This window comes from Malus domestica, chromosome 03 (assembly GCF_042453785.1).
Source record: "Malus domestica chromosome 03, GDT2T_hap1".
Taxonomy (NCBI): Eukaryota; Viridiplantae; Streptophyta; class Magnoliopsida; order Rosales; family Rosaceae; genus Malus; species Malus domestica.
The window spans coordinates 31,927,588-31,949,551 of NC_091663.1; the positions used below are offsets into that span (position 1 = coordinate 31,927,588).

Consider the following 21,964-nt stretch of genomic DNA (forward strand, 5'->3'; position numbering starts at 1 on the left):
TTTGTGAGATTTGTGTGTTTTGAATCGGTTAGATTTTTTTTTACTGCATTTGTATTTTGGTTTTTGTTTTGTGGTGAAAGTTACTGGTTCAATGTGCTTCCATGGTCAATTTGATTTGTAGAAGTTTGACTGATAAGGATTGTGATGGATTTGCTGCTTCATCTGTGTTGATAAATTTGAAGATCCCCATTTTGTTTTACTAATCTATACGTTTTTAGTTACCAGTTATTTTGAGAATATATACTGCTTTCAGTATTGTTGTTTCATCTTAGGATCGTGTCTGGTAATTCATATGGCTCATTGTTTCTTAACAGTGATTGTTTGTTGTTAGTGATAACACAATATGTTACCCTACCAGTTGATTGACTCCTAGGATTGATCCTTTGAAACCAATGAAGGATCAGTATAAATTGATTTTTTTTTTTTTTTTTATGTTGCTGATTTATGGTTAGAGTTTGGCATGATTTTATTTCTGACTTTCGGGGTTGGTTTAGTTAAAAATATTTGGTTTGTGATTAGCTAAGTTACAGGAGATGGGAGAGATGATAGTGGAAATCCTTTTGATTGTGGTAAGCCTTTCTTTCTCTCTCCAGATTTTTTCCTTTATTGTGGAATGATTTCATATCATCTGCGCACATTGAGATTGTTCCGTAGACACAGAACTCTTTTTTTTTTTGCATGCTGTGTTTGCTTTGTACTTTCGGCCAACGTTTTGATTATGAAATGAAAGATTATGCCTTGGTCCAGTTTTTTTTTTAATTCGATCGTTTATGTAGACACTGGGTTGCGAATTATATGTTGTTTGCGAAATTGCAGATTGATGCTTTAGTTTCTTTGTATTGGAAGGTGAAAGTTGGGAACTTGAGTTGAGTTGAGGCTAGAAAGAAAGGCTCGGGACTTATCATATACTTTTTGTTTGCTTTCGAAATGAGTTTGAATGTAAGGTTTAGGGTACTAGTTTTCAGAAAAACTGAGTAATCGTACTGATAGATTGGAGGTGTTCTTTAAGAAGTATCTGGCTGAGACGGTCATTTAGTTTGTAATGTACTCATTCGTTCTTCGTGTTGATCTGTTAAGTACACGTCCTTAATATCTACTAATTTTAATCATGGGCATCTGAATTTTCGAGATACATCCTCCGAATCCATAATTTGCACACAAGGGTTGACGGGTTGGAGGGAGAGGATCGCTGAGATTTTTGACTCGGGTGCGGGTGGGCCGCCAAAGTAGTTAAGGCTAGTGCATTCAAGTCATGCAGCAACGTGGGGGCATTTTACTAGTTCAAGCTAAAACGCATACCATGACATGCAATTCATCCATGACATTTGGATTAAATATAAACATGAGTGATTCATTAATATTGGTGAAAATCCTTTTGGTAAACCATGTAATCCCTAAGAGAATGAATGATATGTACGTTAGGAGAAATTACAATCCTCACTCATTAGAAGTATAACCAATTTTAAAGTGACATTGTTCAAATTTGCATCCGATCACTTTTGTAAGCATCCTAATGTTGATCAAGCATCAAGGCACATGTTTAATTCAGTGATTGAAAATATCAAAGCAAGCATGTAACAACACTTAAACAATTAAAAGAGAAATCTACGTATTCATGTTGAGGGTCATGACCTCACTCTAGCGAAAGGAAATTAGTTGCACATACTTGTATTAATACATGAGAAATTATCCATGAAAAAAACAAAGAAAGAAGACACCCTTTTTTACAAGACGAACTCTCTGTTCCTTTGCTCTCCTCTGCTCCTGACTTCCTCTCCTCTGCCTTTCAATGCTCTTCACTTCTTTCCTCTGCCTTTCCTCTGCCTTTTGTCCAAGCAACTGTAAAGTTGCCTACCAAAACCCAATAATCCCCATTCCCTTTCTTTTCCACCATCTTTTCTTTCCTCTTTCCATAATGCCGTGTTCCCTCCACACTTTTACTTTATTTGATTTTTTCTTCTCTTTCTTTCCCACTTCCGTGTGTGCTCCTCCCTTCCGTCCGTTCCTCTGCCTTTTTTTTAAGAATTGTATTATAAAGATAAGACTTACTATTTGATCCACCACAAAGACAAGACTTTGGTTTGAAATCTTCTTTTCACAACATAATGGTCGTCCTCCATCATTTTCATTGTCCCCAAACTTAGCTTTTTGGTCAGATAAAACCAAATGCTACATTATTAAAATGTGCAGATGCAATTATTAATCTCTACTCCAACTAGATTCCGCTAGATTTGGCTTTCAGTAACGTTTGAAGCCCATTTCCTGTGAGAGGACTACGATAGACGTATGCTTGATATGATTATCTTCAGCTAAGCTCAAAAATTCCACCGTTTGCATACTTTTCCACCAAACTCCATCATGCTGCTCCTAGAAACACAAAATGGCAAAAGTATCACAAACACTTAAAACTTCCAACTAAACTAGACAAGAAAACAAATATAAAAGGATGAAATATATAGTATAAAAATTGGTTCATCACGGTACCATGGTACCACTTGCGCTATCTTCATTACGGTCAGTAACTATTGCTGTGTAAATACAGCATCTTCAAGGGGCTGTCTTCATTACGGTCAGTTCTTACTATAATAAAATAATAAGAACTACTTGAAATGCTCATAGAATGAAGCACTTGAAGCAGCTGAACTGCTTTTTAGAAGAAAAAAAACACTTGCGTTGTTTGCGGGTTCTTTAGTGGAGAATCTCTATTCGACGTCTTGAAGGGGTTGGAAATATTGCATTCTTGTTTTCCAAATTCTCAGTCGGGATCTTGGAGGACCCCTCGACTTCTAACGTGTGATTATGGTTGTTTTCCAATGTTGCAAAAGCTGCTTTTCCATCTAACGAAGCATAATTTTTTAAATGCAGAGGCTCGAGATCCTGCTATATATACGAAGACAAAAAGCATTGAGCTGCAGCAAGCCTTCAAACACAATGGCTCATGGCTTCCTTCTCATAATCCTCTTAATCACCTCCATTATATCTCCAAATATCCACGCATGCAACAAAAATGAACATAGCGCTCTCTTGTCCTTCAACCTCACTCTATCCTCTCCTCCTTTAAATTGGACTTCCATTAACTGTTGTAGTTGGGAAGGCATCACTTGTAATCCGGAAGGTCGGGTCACCCATTTGCTCTTACCCTTGAAGGGGCTCGACGGAGTTATTTTTACCTCGTCATCCTCACTTGGAAACCTCACGCATCTCACCCACTTGAATCTCACCCACAATTCACTTCAGGGTTCACTTGAAAATAAACTCTTTGAGTCCTTGAATTCTCTTGAGATTCTTGATTTGAGCTATAACCTTCTTTCTGGAGAGCTACCTTTGTCTCTAACATCCGGCAACATCGAGACACTCGATTTGTCAAGCAATCGGTTCCATGGTCCAATTCCATCTTCGTTCTTCGTGCATGCTTGGAATTTGACATTTTTCAACGTTAGCAACAATGCCTTCTCCAGCAACATCCCATCCTCTGTATGTCTCCATTCTAACCCCTTGGTTAAAGTGTTGGATTTTTCCTCAAACCAATTCAGTGGCAACATTTACCGTGGTTTTGGGAGGTGTTCCGAACTGCAAATTTTTCGTGCTGGTCACAATAATCTCTCAGGGCCACTTCCAGAAGATATCTATAATGCCACCAAACTCGAAGAGGTTGCAGTACCTCTGAATTCTCTATATGGAGGCATAAGTGATAGAATTGTCAACCTCACCAACCTCGCAATCCTTGACCTCTCCTTCAATCAACTAAGCGCAGTGCTCCCTCTCCATTTGGGGAAGCTGTCCAGGTTAAAAATTGTACAGCTCGATTACAACAACCTACAAGGTCCGTTGCCCCAATCTTTGATGAATTGCACCAGCCTTGTAGAACTACGTTTGGGACGAAATAACTTGGAAGGAGACATTACCAAGCTTAATTTCTCCAAACTTGTTCAACTGACTAAACTTGACCTGAGTATGAACGAGTTCACTGGTAAGTTGCCAATGAGCCTTTACTCATGTAGATCCCTGAAAGCAATTCGATTAGGTCCGAACAATCTAGAGGGACAAATACAACCTGAGATTCTATCGTTAAACTCCCTGTCCTTCCTCTCTCTTAGTTACATCCGATTGGAAAATGCCATGGGAGCAATGAAGATACTGATGCATTGCAAAAGTCTTCGAGCACTCCTCCTTACGGGTGCCTTTAACGGTGAAGAAATGCCATCTGACGATGACATGGTTGGTTATGATGGATTTCAAAATCTTCGACTTTTGAGCTTGGCGGCTTGTGATCTCACCGGTCGACTACCTGCATGGTTAGCAAAGCTAAAGAATCTAGAGATCTTGAGTCTGGAAGGTAACAAAATCGCAGGGACAATTCCTAGCTGGTTGGGGACTGATCTACCAAGACTTTTTCAGATACGCTTGGCAAGAAACCTTATTTCAGGTGAATTTCCAAAAGAACTTTGCAGAGTACCGGCGTTGGTACATCAACCTGTTGCAGCTCAAGAAGACCATTATGAACTCGAATTGCCAATCTACAGTAACAACTCCGCCGGGGTACTAAATGCCTATAGCAGATTGTCTAACTTTCCTGCATTGATAGATCTTTCTTCCAACAACATTACCGGTAATATACCGCCTGAGATCGGCCAACTGCAGCTTCTCCAACAGTTGTATCTAGGCGACAACAACTTCTCCGGCAACATTCCAGACCAAATGTCTAACCCTAAGAACTTAGAAGTTTTGGATCTCTCCAAGAATCACTTGTCCGGAAAAATCCCATCGTCTCTGGCGAGCCTTAATTTCTTGAAGAGCTTTGTTGTCTCGTACAATAATCTCGAAGGTCCAATCCCAACAAGCACTCAGCTCCAAAGCTTTGAAGCTTCTGCATTTGAGGGGAATCCAAAACTTTGCGGTGCACCGCTTCCAAACGAGTGTCGCATTGATGCGCATGATAAGAATAACCGAGATGATGAGGACGATGGGCATCAACTACCGTGGTTCTATATTTTCGCTGCGTTCGGGTTTATTTTCGGATTCTGGGGAGTATGTGGTTCTTTGATCATAAAGAAGACATGGAGATATGCATACTTTCAGTTCACAGACAATGTACAAGATAGGCTCTATGTCATGTTAGCAGTGCGCATGAATAGGATGAAACGATGACTTAGCTAAATAGAGTTATTTGTTTTTTCTCGGTTACAATTGAGGGTTTCGAAAATAAACCTCTGTTATGTATTTTATTTTATAATAAACGTCCCTATGCTGTCGAAGTTATTGCTTTGTAAATGACTAGTAAATCGTAATTTGCAAATCCCTCTCGTATCCCTCCCACATTTCCAATCCCCCTAACTTGGTCTCGATTCCTTGAGACTTGGAAATCCCTCACCCCAAACATAGCCAAAAGAAGTCAAAATTTTGATTCAGGGACCAAACTGAGAATCGGGTTACCAAATTGACAGTTTTCTAGCAAAATAACATCATCACCAAAATATGCAAAAACAATCTAGGAAAGAATAGCAACACATAATCTTCACAGAGGACTGCAAATTAACATGTTCCATTTAACAAGGATCCCCATGCAGTCTGCTTTCTGTCAATATGTGCACTACCTGAAAGAACTCATGCTGCGCACCGAAGTAAAGACACGACTAATCGCATAAGATATGACCTTGAAAATGTAATCATATTCGGATAAAAGGCAACCAGGTTCCGAGCACAGCAATATGCCAAACCAAATATCATTCAAGACCAGAAACATTGAAACCTACAGCCCATCTCGAGCAACCTCCTCGTTTATCTACAACATGCCTACAAGACTCATCATACCGCAACTAGCCTCAAGCTTAGTAACGGTTTGGACCAAGATTGACTCCAGCATCCCTGTCTGGCGTGTAGTTATTCTGGTATTGTCCAGGATCATTCCATCCTGCATTAGAAGGTGGAGCCATGTTGTTTGGTGGCACCCCTCCCGGGTTATTGGGAGGCATCTGATTGTAGTTGTTGGGCGGCATCTGATTGTAGCTGTTGGGAGGCGCCTGATTATAGCTGTTCGGTGGCCCAGAATTCCAGTTGTTGCTTGGCTGGGGATTATTGTAGTTGTTTGCTGGACCCATGTTGGGAGGCGGCATTGGAGCCCTGTTCGGGGGTGGAGGACCCATGTTGGGAGGCTGCATTGGAGCCCTATTGGGGGGTGGAGGACCCATGTTGGCAGGTCCAGGTCCCGAATTTGGCCCAGCTTGATTAGGCATAGGAGATGGACCCGTATTCTGAAAATCACGATTCTGCATATTCTCCCTTCTCCTTTCAAAGTTCCTTGATCTGTCAAAGTTACGAGGTCTGTCATTACGCCTGTTTCTCTCATTTGCTCGACTATTGTTTCTTATCCATTCCTCATGGTACTTGGGATCATATGGCACTGCTTGGCCATTAATAAAAGGTTCACCTGCCAAAACAAACAAGAAAGCAAGCAAATCATGAATAATAGAATTTTCCTGGTTAACTTAGTTGAAAACAACATAGAAAAGGCTATACAACGTAGAAAAAACACACGCTGTTTAATATTACTATAACTCTCGGTACCTGGACCACAATTCTTGGGAGTACAGAAATTTTGAAATGAAAATTACCATGGATCATTTTTTCGGATGCAATCGACACACGAAACTGGTTAGTTCAAAATTATGATATTTTACATGAAAACTCTGTACACAATATTCACTAGGGTTGCAGAAAGCCTTCAACAGGGGTTTTTATATTTCACCGGTTCAACACACCACTAGCACTGCTACAACATCAACTGCCTAATAACTTTCATCTGTAACATTCTAGAGCCTCAAACTATCCTTTGTCAGAAAAAATAAAGAAATAAATTTAAAATCAAAATATCATCAGACTGCCAGAGCTATTACGGAATGGGACTTATGACTTCAATGAATCAATTGCTATAAATAATTTGTTTTCTTTGAAATTCAACTTGAAGAAACAAGCATATCCGTACCTCCATAATCTTTGTTCTTAACATCCAAGTAGGAATCAGGAAGTACCCAACGGACTCCAGGCAACTCTGCAACAAGAATTTTACAAATACACACACATGTATAAATATGAGAACCCAGACACAAGAAAATAATAAATTCCCAACTTAGAAGCAGAATAACCTTTGATTTTGAGTGAAACCTCTTCAGATACAAGTGCCCCAAACGCATAATAGCACCTAGTTGAAACTCAGTAGATCTTCATTCTTGCTTCTTCCTCACTGCAGTTCAGCCGAATGCGTACAAGCAATCCAAACTTGGTTATATAAATCTTCATTACAAAATATAAATCATAGGAAACACAAACAATAGGAATACAGTACAATCCTATGTGCTTTTTGAAATGCGAAAGCCATGAATCTTACAAAAACTTTGGTCTGTAAAAAAAAAAGTGATCAAGACCATGCTATAAGAAACATGATTAAGACCATACTATTTAAGAGATCATTAAGACCCTGCCACAAAGTGGGGTTATAGTTTAGATTTTGAATATCAAAAGCCTACAAAAAAAGTTAATGAGTTTTGCTTTTGTTAGAGCTTCAAAACATAAACCCAACATTAAGAATTGCACCCCCAAATTTTGGCTGAAATATACAGAAACAAAAGAAATTTAGCAAAACACACACATTTATGTGATATAAAAAAAATAAAGTCAAAAACCCTACAAAAATGATATAAAGGCCAATTGCAATTACAAAATCATTTCCTATCTTACTACAGCTATAGTGATCCCAAATTCAGACCATAACAAAACAGCTGCATACAACAGAAAGCCATTAACTTTTACAGCGCACGGTATCAAGAAAATGTTCATATATTATGTTATACACCAGAACCGAGTCGGTGTATAACACAAATAAACTAATATCCTACAACAAGATAAACGCCAGAGAGTAGCATGTGCATACAACCCTCCCCCAATAGAGAAACAACCTCTTGTAATTTCTCAAACAAAAGTTTCCCGGTGCAATACAAATCAACTTAACCCAAAATTCTACTGTAATCAAGAGTGAAAAAGAGAAAATTAAAAAGCTACAACTTTGAAAAAACAAATACAGATATAAATTGAAAATGAATTAAAGAAACAAATACAATATAATAAACAAAGACATATAAATTCTAAAACTCCATTTCCAATTCTGATTTCTCATAATCCAAACACTTTAAAAGTAAGAAAAATGATTAACTTAGACAGAAATTAATAGCAGGTGTTACCTTCCGACAACGGTAGCCAGGGTTTTGATGTAGCTATTGATGATCTCATCCCTAGTGATATCACCCTGAGGGGCCTCCATGACAACCAACCAGTGCTCGAAGTCACATCCGTCGAGGAGGATCGTCTCCTTGGGAGGCCGGTTCGACTAGTTAGGGTTCGGGTCCCGGAGCGACGATGTCGTCGATCTGGTCGACAAGCACCGGACGATCGCAGGGGAGAGCCTGCCGGCGGAGGCCATGACTCCAGCAAGAGGGCGGAGACGGTGGAGGAGAGAGAGCGAAGAAGAACGAGATTGGGCGGCCTATATTCGTTAAGACTCATAAAAATTCTGGTAAAAATATGACCCACGTCCGAAAACGATGTCTGTTCATCTGATATTATAAGGAAGATTTAACGAAAAATTCGCAGTATTGTTTATTTTAACGAAAAATCATATTTTTAAATTAAAAAGTCAAACTTGGTACTATTTATTTTATCCTTTATTTTATCGTTATTATTAAAACTCAAAATTTTCAACCTCTATTCATTAGTTTTCCTTATTATAAAACTCCGACTGAAATTTTCTTTTAAAAAAATAAAACCCAACACCAAAACAAATAAATACATGGCTTCTCTAAGGTGGGTTTCTAGTGTTTACTACAACAACATAGTGGCCTCGAACCTTGGGTTTTGTTAAGTTTTATGCTATCATGCTCCTCTAAATGAACAATAAATATTATAAAGGTTCAAATCAAGCATCATTAAATGAAGTTTACACAATGCAGTCGCTAAAGCAGCCACTAACCTCCAATAACAAATAAACAGCTCTGCGTAGAAATCAGCAATTAGCTCATGTATATATTCTTATATATACATATACATAGTTCTGTATCATATATATATTTAAATATTTTTAGTAATAATATTCATGTCTCAAAGCTTACACTCGATTTACAAGACAGAGAAAGCCCTATACTTTTTTGCGTATTAAAACACTGGATGAAACCCACACACTAAAATCTAACTACGCGCAAGGCTCATCAGCCATGCAAGGATTCGGAAAAGTGATGAATAGGAATGAATCTGGTTGTATAAGTATTGAATAAACTACCCTCATGTGATGATACCCACACATTACATAACCATTTCTACTAATGTCATTAGTGTTGCACTCTATCACTTGAAGTTATGATAAGTTGCTCAATCAATCCCATCAAATTCCCAACAAGAAACCATACACAAATACATAAAATAGAATAAAAGTCCCAAAAAAGATATTTGAATTCCTTCTCAAGTATTAAGTTTCCACCCACATCGATCGAAGGAAAAAAATGCACACAATTCCATCCGCACTCACCAAACAAAAAAGGCTTCACCATGTAAACTGGAGAAGCATCTTGTAATGATTAAAGATTCTAATATCCACACTACTCCACAATTAAGGACTAAAAAGGTAACACTCAACACATAATTCAAATTTCAAGTAATATAAAGTTCATTGGTTAAGAGAAAATAGAAAACACTAAAATTCATTTAGAAACTCAATTGTTTAAGTTCTTCACTAAATATGACCTGACATCATAAATTATAATGAAATATCCACATCTACTCTTTTTGCTAAAATTAAAACTTTGGAGGCAACACAAAAAGTACTGTTAAATCATTTCATTGACAATAAAAAACAAGAGAAATACTACAGCAAAGGGAAAACATCTTTGTCTTATGTAAAAGTGAAATACTTGGTCGCCTCTCAATCAACGAAAGCAAAGAAATTCACGCAGAAGCATGAACAAAGACGTCCTAGTGTCACGGGATGACTCTTTAAGCCTTCCGCCCGTGCGGCACTTAGACTTGAATACCTCGATGAACAAGCTAAGTAAGCCTTCGAAGCCTCGCTTCCCCGGATCGAATCACAAAGAAAGCTAAGATAGCTTGGAGAATGCTAAGATCACTTAGAAGATGGGAGAAAGGAAGCTTTGTATTGAAAGTTAAGAGAACTTTACAATTGCTTACAATTCTTGGATGGTTTGGCCAAATGGCCTTACGTCCTATTTATAGGCCTAAGTCACCTCCTCAATGGAGGGTTCTAGAATCCCCTACTTACATCCAAAAATATCTAGCATAGTTCTAGATACAACTTGCCTAATCTAGATTATTCTAGGTGAGGCTTAAATATGTACACTTGTGTGGAATGTTCCGGAATGCCCTAGATTATCTTGAATGCTCCGCCACGTTCTTGATTTCTCCGGGACGTTCCAGAAGCTTCCATGAAGACATGGCTTCATGGGCTTAGATATATGATGTCTTGGGCATTTTCTTTGTTTTTAACATGCGGCCCGTGACATCCTCCCCCACTTAAGCCGTCGACGTCCTCGTCGACTCTTGCCTCTCGAATGTCTGAATCAAGTCCTTATATTGCCATAAGGACGTCTCCTTCTCCCAGGTTGCTTCGGAGTATGGTAGCCCCTTCCATTTGACAAAGTACTCCACATGCTTTGGTTGTCTTGGTCGCACCACGACACGCTTGGCTTCAATGCTCTCCACTTCTTTGTCAAATGCCTCCGTCATCAAAGGGGGTGCTCGATGAGACTCACCTCGGCTTGGCTCCTCATTGTCTGCATGATAAGGCTTCAAGTTGCTCACATGGAACACCGGGTGAAACTTGAGGCGGGGTGGGAGTTCCACAACATAAGCGGCTTTGCCAACCTTCTTGATGATAGGGAATGGTCCCTCATACTTCCGCAACAAGCTCTTGTGCAAGCCACGAGTACTCTTGTGATGAGACGCATTGAGCTTCACAAAGACTTGGTCGCCAGTTTGGAACTCCACATTCCTTCGCTTACGATCCGCCCATTTCTTCATCTTCTTTGAAGCCTTCTCCAAATGAGCTCGAGCAAGTTCGTGGGCTAATTGCCACTCCTTAGCGGTTTTGAAAGCGGCTGGACTATTCCCCGTGTAGCCAGTCATGACCGTGTTCGGGGTCAAGGGTTGTTGCCCTATAGCCAACTCGAACGGACTTTTCCCCGTCGACTCCGAACGTTGCAAGTTATAAGAGAATTGGGCAACATCAAGTAACTTAGCCCAATCTCGTTGATTGGCACTAACATAGTGCCGCAAATAAGTCTCCAACAATGCGTTAACCCGCTCCGTTTGTCCATCAGTTTGGGGATGAAAAGCTGTGGAGAAGTCTAACTTTGAGCCAAGTAGCTTGAAGAGCTCCTTCCAAAATCTACCTGTGAAGCGAGCATCTCGATCGCTGACTATGCTCCTCGGAACACCCCAATACTTCACCACGTGCTTTAGAAACAAACGTGCAGCTACTTCGGCTGTACACTCCACGGGTGCGGGTATGAAAGTGGCATACTTGGTGAATCTATCGACCACGATGAAGATAGATCCACATCCATCAGACTTGGGCAAATGTGTGATGAAATCCATGGTCAAACACTCCCATGGTCTTGATGGGGTGGGAAGTGGTTCCAACAGTCCTCCCGGTTGCTTTTGTTCCACTTTGTCTTGTTGGCACACAAGACAAGTCTTCACGTATGAATCTACATCATCTCGCATTTGTGGCCAATAATAAGCATCGCTCACCAAAGCCAACGTGCGGTGAGTGCCAGGATGTCCTGCCCACATTGAGTCATGGCACTCCTTAAGGATTTCTTTCCTTAAGCTTCCCCACTTTGGGACATAGATCCGCTTGCCCTTGGTGTATAGCAAGCCGTCCTCAAGCCAAAACCTTCTTGTCTTCCCATCCTTGACAAACTCCACAATGTTCTTGGCTTGGACGTCATGTGATAAACCTTCTCGGACACGGTCCAAGAGATGGCTTTGCGGCTTGAGTACCGTAGCCATTAACTCTACTCGTCTACTTAGAGCATCGGCCACCACGTTCTCCTTTCCTTGCTTGTACTCTAGCTTGTAATCAAACTCCGCTAAGAACTCTTGCCACCTTGCTTGCTTAGGTGTGAGCTTTTGTTGGGTTTGAAAGTAGCTAGTGGCAACGTTGTCCGTCTTGATGACGAATGGGGTACCAAGCAAGTAATGCCTCCAAACTCTAAGGCAATGGACGATGGCGGTCATCTCCTTTTCATGGGTCGTGTACCTCTTCTCGGCATTGTTTAGCTTGCGACTTTCATAGGCTATCGGATGTCCCTCTTGCATCAACACTCCTCCTATGGCAAAGTCGGAAGCATCAGTGTGCAACTCGAATGGCTTACTAAGGTCGGGCAACCTTAGTACAGGCTCCTCCATTAGGGCCTTCTTCAACCTCTCAAAGGCCTCTTGACACCGGTCCGTCCATTCCCATGCCTTGTTTTTCTTAAGAAGGTCTGTTAAGGGTGCCGCTATAGCTGAATACCCTTTTATGAATCTCCGATAGTAGTTGGCTAGCCCCAGAAAGGATCGTAGTGTTGGTACCTTGGTCGGCGGTTCCCACTCTTGAATGGCCTTGATCTTGCCATTTTCCATCATAAGTTTCCCCTCCTTTATCTTGTGGCCGAGAAATTCTACTTCTTTTGTGGCAAAGGAGCATTTCTCCTTCTTGACATAGAGTTCATGCTCTCGAAGGGTCTTGAACACTATGCGCAAGTGCTTGACGTGCTCCTCCAATGTCTTGCTATAGACAACGATATCATCAATGTAAACCACGACAAACTTGTCAAGATAAGGATGGAATACCTTGTTCATCAATGTGCAGAATGTTGCGGGGGCATTGGTCAGACCAAATGGCATGACTTTATACTCGAACGCTCCATATCTGGTCACCATCGCCGTCTTCGATTCGTCTCAAGAGGCTATCCTCACTTGGTAGTATCCCGATCGAAGATCTAACTTTGTGAAGTACCTTGCTTCACCAAGTTGATCGAATAAGTCGGCGATCAACGGAAGTGGGTACTTGTTCTTGATGGTAATCTTGTTCAATGCTCTATAGTCGATGCACAACCTTAGGCTACCTTCTTTCTTGCGTTGGAACAGGACGGGTGCACCATATGGGGACTTGGAGGGTTGGATGTAGCCAGCATCAAGTAGCTCGTTGAGTTGCTTCCTCAATTCCTCCAACTCGGGTGGCGACATCCTATAAGGTGATTTGGAGGGAGGCTTAGCACCAGGCTCCAACTCAATCGCATGGTCGACCTCTCTCCTTGGTGGCAACTTCTTTGGCAATTCCTTAGGCATCACGTCCGCAATCTCCATAAGGACGTCTTCTACTTGTTTCGGCAAAGGCCCATGCTTCTCCTCCTCTTCATTCAACATTAGGGTTGCAAGAAATGTGGCCTCGCCTTTCTTCCAAGACTTGGCAAATTGAATTGCCGACAAGTGTTGGGTGCACTTCTTGGCTTGCCTTTCCAATGGCACTAGGCAAGGTTGTCTTCCATCGGCCAGGATACAGAAAATATTGTAGAAGGGAATGGGAAAGGCTCGTACCTTGTCCATGAACTCTAACCCAATGACTACGCCATAGTCGTCTATCTTGACTACGGTGAAGTCGATCTTTCCCTTCCATGTGCCAATGTCTACTCGTACATTGCGCGCAACTCCAACAATGGGGGTGGCAGCGGAATTTACCGTCTTCACGCTACCGGGCTCCTTTGTGACTCGGAGGCCAAGCCTTGTGGCTTCCTCCGACGTCATGAAGTTGTGTGTTGCTCCCGTGTCCACCAACACACGCGTCGTCTTGTCACCAGTCTTGACGTCGACGAACAATGATCCTCCCCCAACTTGAGCCTTAGGTTGTGGGAGGGTTGTCTGGATGGCATTCAGTAGACGGATGCATCCCATCGTTGCATCGTTACTCTCCTCGGCCTTGTCCTCCTTGAAGGCCATGGCCTTAAGGGCCTTCTTTTGTGGGCAATCTCGCATCATGTGAGGGCCGTCGCATAGGTAACAAGTGGGTTGCCAAGACTTACCTTTGCCTTTGTCATGCTTATCGGCTTTCTTCTCCTTCGGTTTGCTTGTCTCGGCCTTGTCCTTCGACTTATGTTCTCCCCCACTTCTCTCATGGTTACCCTTCTTCCCCGTGGACTTGGAATCACCTTGGTGGCTTGATTTAAACTCAATCAAGGATTCGGCAACGGCAATGACATCAGACAATGTTTGCACGTGTCTCCTTTGTAGTTCGAGTTTTGCCCAATTTTGCAGTCCACTCATGAAGTACATGAGCTTGTCTTCCTCTAACATGTTGGGCACCTCGAATAACAAGCTCACGAAGGCGTTGACATAGTCTTTGACGCTCCCCGTTTGCTTGAGCCACCTTAGTTTCTCCTTGGCTTCGTACTTGGCATTTTGGGGATAGAAGTGCAACATAAGATCTTTCTTAAATTCATCCCAAGTGGTGAGAGAGAACGTACCTTGCTCAATCTCCATGCTCCGACGACGCCACCACATAAGGGCATTGTCAGCTAAGAACATGGTTGCCGTTGAGATTTTGGACTCGTCATCTTCAAGCTTCAGGTACTTGAAGTATCGCTCCACGTTCCACACGAATGTGTCGAGCTCCTTTGCTTCCCTCTTCCCATTATAGGATTTGGGTTTAAAGGAGTCGATTACCTTGGAGTCCAACGCCTTGATTTCCCTCGGCCCTTGCACGAATTGCTTCACGACTGCTTCTTTACAAAACGCCACATCTCCCTTAAGTTCCCTTGTGTCCTTTATCTCTTCTTGAAGCGCCACAAACCTTGCCTCTATGTTGTCAAGGTGAACCTGGACTTCCCTCCGCATCTTGTCTGCCATGGTGTTGAGAGCGCCAAGGAGCTCATCTCGTAGCCCTTCCACCAAGCCACGCAATTCATCCTTACCATTGTCCACCATGGTTTGGATTTCCTCCTTGTCGACAACGTCCTCATCAAGTCGAGTATCGAACTCGAGTATGGTTCGTTCCACCTTCTCGAGTCGCTCTTCCATGGTCTCCATCGATGCTTGCAAGTCCTTTAACTTTGGCTTGCTCTTGGCAACGTCTTGGACCTCGGCAGTACGCTCCCTTAGATCGGAGACTCCGGACACCATCTCTCCACTTGCCATATCCTACTTTCCTTCAAGTGATTCACGAACCTGGCTCTGATACCAGCTGTCACGGGATGACTCTTTAAGCCTTCCGCCCGTGCGGCACTTAGACTTGAATACCTCGATGAACAAGCTAAGTAAGCCTTCGAAGCCTCGCTTCCCCGGATCGAATCACAAAGAAAGCTAAGATAGCTTGGAGAATGCTAAGATCACTTAGAAGATGGGAGAAAGGAAGCTTTGTATTGAAAGTTAAGAGAACTTTACAATTGCTTACAATTCTTGGATGGTTTGGCCAAATGGCCTTACGTCCTATTTATAGGCCTAAGTCACCTCCTCAATGGAGGGTTCTAGAATCCCCTACTTACATCCAAAAATATCTAGCATAGTTCTAGATACAACTTGCCTAATCTAGATTATTCTAGGTGAGGCTTAAATATGTACACTTGTGTGGAATGTTCCGGAATGCCCTAGATTATCTTGAATGCTCCGCCACGTTCTTGATTTCTCCGGGACGTTCCAGAAGCTTCCATGAAGACATGGCTTCATGGGCTTAGATATATGATGTCTTGGGCATTTTCTTTGTTTTTAACATGCGGCCCGTGACACTAGGCACACATGTAAACCAAAGGAAAAAACAAATGCAATACACAATTAGCCTAAGGCACAAATTTTGTAAAGAAAGAACCCAAGCAAGAAGCAGCAACCATACCCAAGTATTCTAACCGGGCACCAAGAAATTCAACCAACACCACCAAGCTATACACATAATAGCAAAGGATAAAATAATGAAAATACCTCAGAAATAAGGTGGCACATTGGGGTACATGCCACCTTGCGGAACCCTTGGACGGGGGGATGTCCCAACTTGCTGGTGGTGCTAATTCTGATATGCCGACAGGCCGTAGTGCCCCACCCTCTGGATACCTCCCAGATGGTAACCCATCTGAACTCGGAGGCAATCCATACAAAGACGACCCAGGCCTACCCAATGGATGGTGACCCAACGGAGGCCGGCCCTGAAGCCCACTCGTATACCCACCATAAAAAACCAATTCCACCTGGGATGCCGTACTGCCCAGGAATCGAAGACGGTGGTGCCATCCCCATCCCGTCACCTTGCGTATTGGACCCACTCTCGGGTCCTTGACCCTGACCCGGCCCATCCGACTTGCCCTTTTTCCCATCAATCGCCAATTTACAGGTCAATTGCCTCCCCTCGATGCTCTTCACAGGATCGACGAATGCCGCCTGAGCCCCCTCCGGAGTCTTATACACAAACAGTGCATACCCCTTGCACTTCCCAGTCTGCTTATCAAAGCCTAGCGGTCCCTCTTCTATCTCCCCGTAAAGGGCAAAATGGGCCAAGAGCTTATCCAACGGCATGTCGTACAGAACATTGGCCACATATATCTTCCGCAACGATACGTCTGCAGCATTGTTAGAAGCGGTGTTGGAATTCGAATTCCCCGCGGAGGCGAGCTGCGTGACGGTCATGCGGCCGTCGATCTTCTTGCTCTGTTCCTTCAGGGCCATAAGAGCGCAGTCGACGTGGCGAAACGTGACGAACCCATAACCCTTGGATTTCCCGGTGGTTTTGTCGAGGATGACGATGGCCTCCTCGATCTCTCCGTAGGCAGAGAAGAGGGATCAGAGGCCCTCGATGGAGTTCCACATTGGTAATTGAAACTAAGAGGTCTGCTCATGTTGGGCCTACTTATTTTCAATGGAAGTTCAAACTTGTTTCCTTCCTGCTGACAAGCTTATTGGCTCCACAACCGTAGGCTCTGATACCATGTTGGAATTTTTGGATCGTCAGGCCTGTCTCATTCTAGCGACACTGATATTGTCCTTAATTTAACCACATGCCAAATCCGTCAAGTCTGAGTTTTACCACAAAATGCCTCCGTATTAGTTAAAATGGGTTAATACTATTTAAACCCCTTTGGTTTTCTTCATTCCACCGATGTGGGATAGTTTAATATACCACTAGATCATAATATTAAGTAGCATGAACCATATTTTGTAGCTAGTTGGGATTTATATAAACTTTATTAATGTACAACAAAAATGAGGTTGTATAGTGACTTTAGTGGTGGCATTGCATATCTGATACTGATTGAATAATAAGGGTTATATAGCCCTGTTGATTAAGAGCATTCACTCCCAAACCCGAACTTCTGAGTCTAATCCCCTCCTCCCGTCTCCTGCCTGTATGGAATAATCTTGATAGGTGATTTACATACGGTTATGGATATTTGCATTATTTTTTGGTTGATAATTTGTATGAATGAAATCAGCTTCTGATCAATGCTTGGGTTTGCGTCAGGAGATTGGTTGCTCCATACTCAACTCTCAGTCATGTTCCACTGTTTGGTTATGTGGGGGAAGCCACTCACATTTTGCAGAAAACAGAGAATTGGAGCTATTATTTACCTATTTTGTCTCCCTTGGTTGCCTTTGTATCCTTCCCTAGACTTCACTGTTTGGGAGCCGCACGCATCAGTGCTGTCATGGGTGAAAATTGTGATATTATCGACATCCGTCATTCTTTCCTCGACATAAATGCATACGAGAAGCAAAGTTTAAGCAAGGAGGTTCCATCAGTTAATGACAGCGAGTCTCTGATGAGTATTAGGAAGGAAGAAAAGGAGAGACACAGACAGAAATAATAGGACAAGCCAACAAAGGGAGGATACCATGGAACAAAGGCAGGAAACATAGTTCAGGTACATAGAAACTGAGACTAAATGTTTGTTGGATTTTAAACCTTCATAGTTTGGTTGAATCTGAAGTTTTGATCTTTCATATAATGCTGAGACTTGTGAGCGACTCAAGTAGAGAACGATACAAGCGTTAAAAGACCTCAAGGGTGAAGTCGTTATGATTCAATAAGTTTTATGATATTTTCTTCGGATATTTATGCTTTTGAATCAGCATATAAGATTCAATCAGCTATTTTTCTTTGGAAAATTGCAATTTCATTGACATTCAATCTTTTCAGTTTAGAAAGAAGATGTCTGACCATCCCCGTCCTCATAGGTACTAAGTCTTTATCACATTTACTCGTATGAAACATAAGAACTTCATAAATTAGATGGGTTGTCTCGTTATAATATCTAGCAACATTCTCACTTACCTTCTCATGTCAACCTTCTCACTTCCACTCATGCTACATGTATTCTACTAGCACGCGAACATAAGAGCAAGGAAAGCAGGACAAGCTAAAGCAAAAACGGTGGCAAGGCTTGATTGCGAAGAAGATGGAGTAATTAATGAAGATGATGAAGAGTTGACAGTTCCTCAAGGGCTGAAACGTAACAAGAGAGTAACGAAGGTAATTGCTAGTTAGCAGAAATTCTGTAGTTCACTGTTGACCATCAATCTTGATTTCTTGGATTTAAACTTTTAGGGACCTTGCTAGATCGGCGTATTTATTCCTTTCTATGTTTTCTAATGTTTTTCAATGTTGTTTGTTCGTGCCTTACTGCATTCTACTCTTTATTCTTAATAGCTTGACAGAAAGACTTTAATAGATAGCCAGGTTGCTGCTCAACGGGACATAAGCAAGCATGTCACATATCTCATCTTTGGAGAAACTGGATCTAAAGCTTGTAAAGAGAGAAAATTGGAAAAGAAGTTTCGTTCGCAGAACAGATCAGAGTTGCCAAAAACAGACAAAAGGAACTAGCTATGGTAACCTCATCCTTGGTTAGCGCAGCGAATGAGAAACGAGGGGAGTGTGCTTATGTTTCTGCATTCCTAGGGACAGAGGAAATAGCGTATGGTAACTTCATCCCTTATTTGTTTACAAGGTTTCATGCCAAATTGCCAATATTGCAACGAAACATTCATCGAGCTGAAGTGCAATATTCTTTTCATGAGAAAAATGTGTGTTCGGTGAACTGCCATTACCGGAAGTTATATCTCACCTTCACACGCATGAAATATCCGGCTTGCCTTGAGAATATTTTAACATTGATCAAAAGTCTTGCGGGTGTAGTCGATGGATTTTATTTTTCAGGTTTGGCTTTTATTTTCCATTTTGGTCACAATTTTATTGATCCGCAAGGTTGTGTTGTGGATTATCAGATGGAGAAGAAGATGACTTTGAATTTCAAAGTCTTGGTGCATTATCTGAAAGGGATGATTTTGAGGATGATGTGCAGCCTGCTGATGACGACGATGCCACAGAAACCACTCAAACTAAGAGTATGTGTAGAGATACTTCTATCTGTGTTGTTTGTTTATCAGACACGGTGTCAAAGTTATCTTTGCCAATCACTTGGTAAATCGCGACTTGAATCAATTGACTATTTTTCTCAATTTTTTTACTTTTTGTTGAATCTGGGTTTTTTTTTTCAGTGATCAAATATCTGGATTTGTTATGGTTTGTGAGATTTGTGTGTTTTGAATCGATTAGATTTTTTTTACTGCATTTGTATTTTGGTTTTTCGAGTTCGCACTTGGTGCGATGGCAAGTGTTTTCGCCTATGAGCGGTAGGTCTCGGGTTCGAGACTTGGGAGCAGCCTCTCCATAAATGGGGATAAGGATAGCCGACATTCACCTCTCCCAGACCCTGCGTAAAGCGGAAGCCTTGTGCACTGGGTACGACCGACCTTTTTTTTAAGGTTGTGTTGTGGATGCAAAATCTACCGTAGAATCGTGGTCTATTCTCCAAGATAAGTTGAACAGCAGCATAACCATATCTTTTCTTTGCTTTTCTTTCCGTAACCAGCACACTACAGGTCGTAGACTTCTTTCTACTGCTGAACTGGGTTATAATGGCGGTGTGGTCGCAGTGGTAGCAATGGTGGTATGGCAGTGGTAGCGATGGTCGCAGTGGTACCATGGTACAAAGAAAATGTGAGAACAAAATCTCTTATCGGTGAGGGACCAAATCATGCAAGAGCTTATAAGAGAGTAGGGTACTCTCCATATAATTAATTAGTTTTATGTTGGAACCTCAACTTTCTTACGGTATCAGAGCAAGTTGGCCCAAGTGTGAAGCCTAATGGCAACACGTGCTCCAAGTCACCTAATTTATGTTATCTATGTGTTAGGCTTGAAAATTTGCCACACGTGAGGAGACGTGTGAGAATGTGATGACAAGGTTCCACATCGGTAAGGGACCAAACTATGTAAGGGCTTATAAGGAGTTAGGTTATTCCTCATATTGTTAATTGGTTTTATTGTAAAACCTCCAACTTTCTTCATGTGAGAATGTGTGGACAAAGTCCCACATCGATGAATGACCAAACCATGCAAGGGCTTATAAAAAGATGAGCTACTCCTTATATTGACGATTGGTGTTACAGTTGAATCTCAACTTTCTTCATGGTGCCACTTGCCCAGCCCTAAGGGCAATCTTAATTACGATCAACAACTACTACAACATAAAAACGGCATCTTCACGGATAGATACTGCAAGTATGATAGGTCAGATACAAAACTCAATGGTTTGAAAAAATGAGAAACGTCTACTCTTCCAAGAAAAATCATTTCTCTAGGAAATTAACTTGAACGTGTAGACTAATTCATATGAAAAGTTCAAATGCATGACACTTAATTAGGGAAAAGGATCCTCTCCGGATCATTTCCACCAAATTCACTCAATCAATCAACCCAAGTCTTTAAAATTTGATCCAACGGCTACAAATAGGGGGCCCTTTAAAAGTTATAATAACTTTAGCCGTTGGATCAAATTTCAAGAATCCGGATTAAGTGATTAGGTGAATTTGGTGGAATGGATCCGGAAAAATCTCTTTCCTTTAATTAGCGGGCCAAATTATGGACCAAATTGAGTACATTTTGAGACTTTTCAAGGTTGTGGTCCCCGATATCCTATTTGTGCCCCTAATACACGGAAAATGATCATTCCCATATTCTTTTTCTAGGAATCCCATGATTTCATTCGTTCATCTTAAATCGTGCGGTTAGTTTTCGTTTGGTACTATTTATATTTAATTTTAAATTTTAAATTTTGAAATGATTTTTTACCATATGATGTACGATGAACGGGCGAGATGAACAACACTCACTGTTTCTCTACAACATATAAGCATTTTAGCCAAATAATGTCATTTTGCTAGGTTAAATATGCATTTTAAGTTTTGAGATAAAGAACACTTACTACTTCTCTATTCTTAATTTGGAGTTGGGGTTTGGCAAGACTAGGCATGTTTGACAATGTTTATAAAGTTACTAAAAGGATTTTAATATCACCTAAAGAGCTTTTAACAACGTTTGGCAAAAAAAGCTAACCGTAAGTGTGAATTAAAAAAAAAACACTACTTGAAGTGCTTTTAGAAAGAAGCACATGAAGCAGCTAAAGTGCTTTTTTTTTCTTTCTGAAAAGCACTTAGCATTTTTTTAGTGTTTTCATGTGCTTCGGGCCTAATTAAGCTTATTATATTTGTTGCTATCATCTCCACCATCTTGAATTCTCTTTAGTAGATCCAATGAGCCAAGGTCGTCGTTTGTGGTTTCTTTAGTGGAAAATCACTATTCAACATCAGGAAAAAATTGCGTTATGTGATTATGGTTGTTTGCCAAATGGTTGCCAAATTGCATTGGGTTATTGGAGGACCCCTCGACTTCTAACGTGTAATTATGGCTGTTTCCAAAATGTTTCAAAAGCTGCTTTTCCTGAAGCATAATTTTATAAATACAAAGACTCGAGATCCTACAAAGACAAAAAACATTAAACTGGTACTGCAGCCTTTTAACACGATGAATTTTTAGTTGTGA

General features: G+C 41.4%; 3 protein-coding genes and 1 long non-coding RNA gene across 18 annotated transcripts in view; 3 read left to right on the top strand and 1 right to left on the bottom strand.

Annotated features, from left to right (window-relative positions):
* The window catches only part of LOC139194134 (uncharacterized), a 31,044-nt gene extending 29,935 nt beyond the window's left edge, over window positions 1-1,109 (top strand). For 3 of the 13 annotated variants that reach the window (XR_011578884.1, XM_070818488.1, XM_070818487.1), the window contains exons 4-5: window positions 520-569; window positions 817-1,109. Coding sequence is in view for 9 of the 13 variants with exons in the window: in XM_070818488.1 (XP_070674589.1) it covers window positions 520-569; window positions 817-870 (104 nt within the window). In the remaining 4 variants the exon portion in view is untranslated. Of the gene's footprint in view, window positions 1-519 lie in introns of all 13 variants that reach the window. The other 10 variants (XM_070818490.1, XM_070818495.1, XM_070818489.1 and 7 more) reach the window with 7 other exon arrangements.
* Window positions 1,110-2,931: 1,822 nt separating this feature from the next.
* LOC139194813 (receptor-like protein 2) lies at window positions 2,932-5,148 on the top strand. Its single transcript, XM_070819731.1, has one exon. The coding sequence runs from the start codon at window positions 2,932-2,934 to the stop codon at window positions 5,146-5,148; it is 2,217 nt and encodes a 738-aa protein (XP_070675832.1).
* Window positions 5,149-5,649: 501 nt separating this feature from the next.
* LOC139194128 (uncharacterized) lies at window positions 5,650-16,845 on the bottom strand. Its single transcript, XM_070818465.1, has 3 exons — window positions 16,012-16,845; window positions 8,235-8,536; window positions 5,650-6,427 (listed from the first exon to the last, which is right to left on the bottom strand). The coding sequence occupies exons 1-3, from the start codon at window positions 16,398-16,400 to the stop codon at window positions 5,829-5,831; spliced, it is 1,290 nt and encodes a 429-aa protein (XP_070674566.1). The 5' UTR covers window positions 16,401-16,845; the 3' UTR covers window positions 5,650-5,828.
* A 198-nt stretch (window positions 16,846-17,043) lies between these two features.
* Window positions 17,044-20,550, top strand: LOC139194136 (uncharacterized). 3 transcript variants are annotated; one of them, XR_011578895.1, is made up of 4 exons: window positions 17,044-17,446; window positions 17,543-18,255; window positions 18,404-19,285; window positions 19,846-20,550. It is a non-coding gene; the product is annotated as an uncharacterized lncRNA (long non-coding RNA). The 3 variants fall into 3 exon arrangements; XR_011578896.1 differs by having other exon boundaries at window positions 17,046-17,446; window positions 18,404-19,237; window positions 19,953-20,550; XR_011578894.1 differs by lacking the exon at window positions 19,846-20,550 and having other exon boundaries at window positions 17,059-17,446; window positions 18,404-19,539.
* Window positions 20,551-21,964: the final 1,414 nt, after the last annotated feature.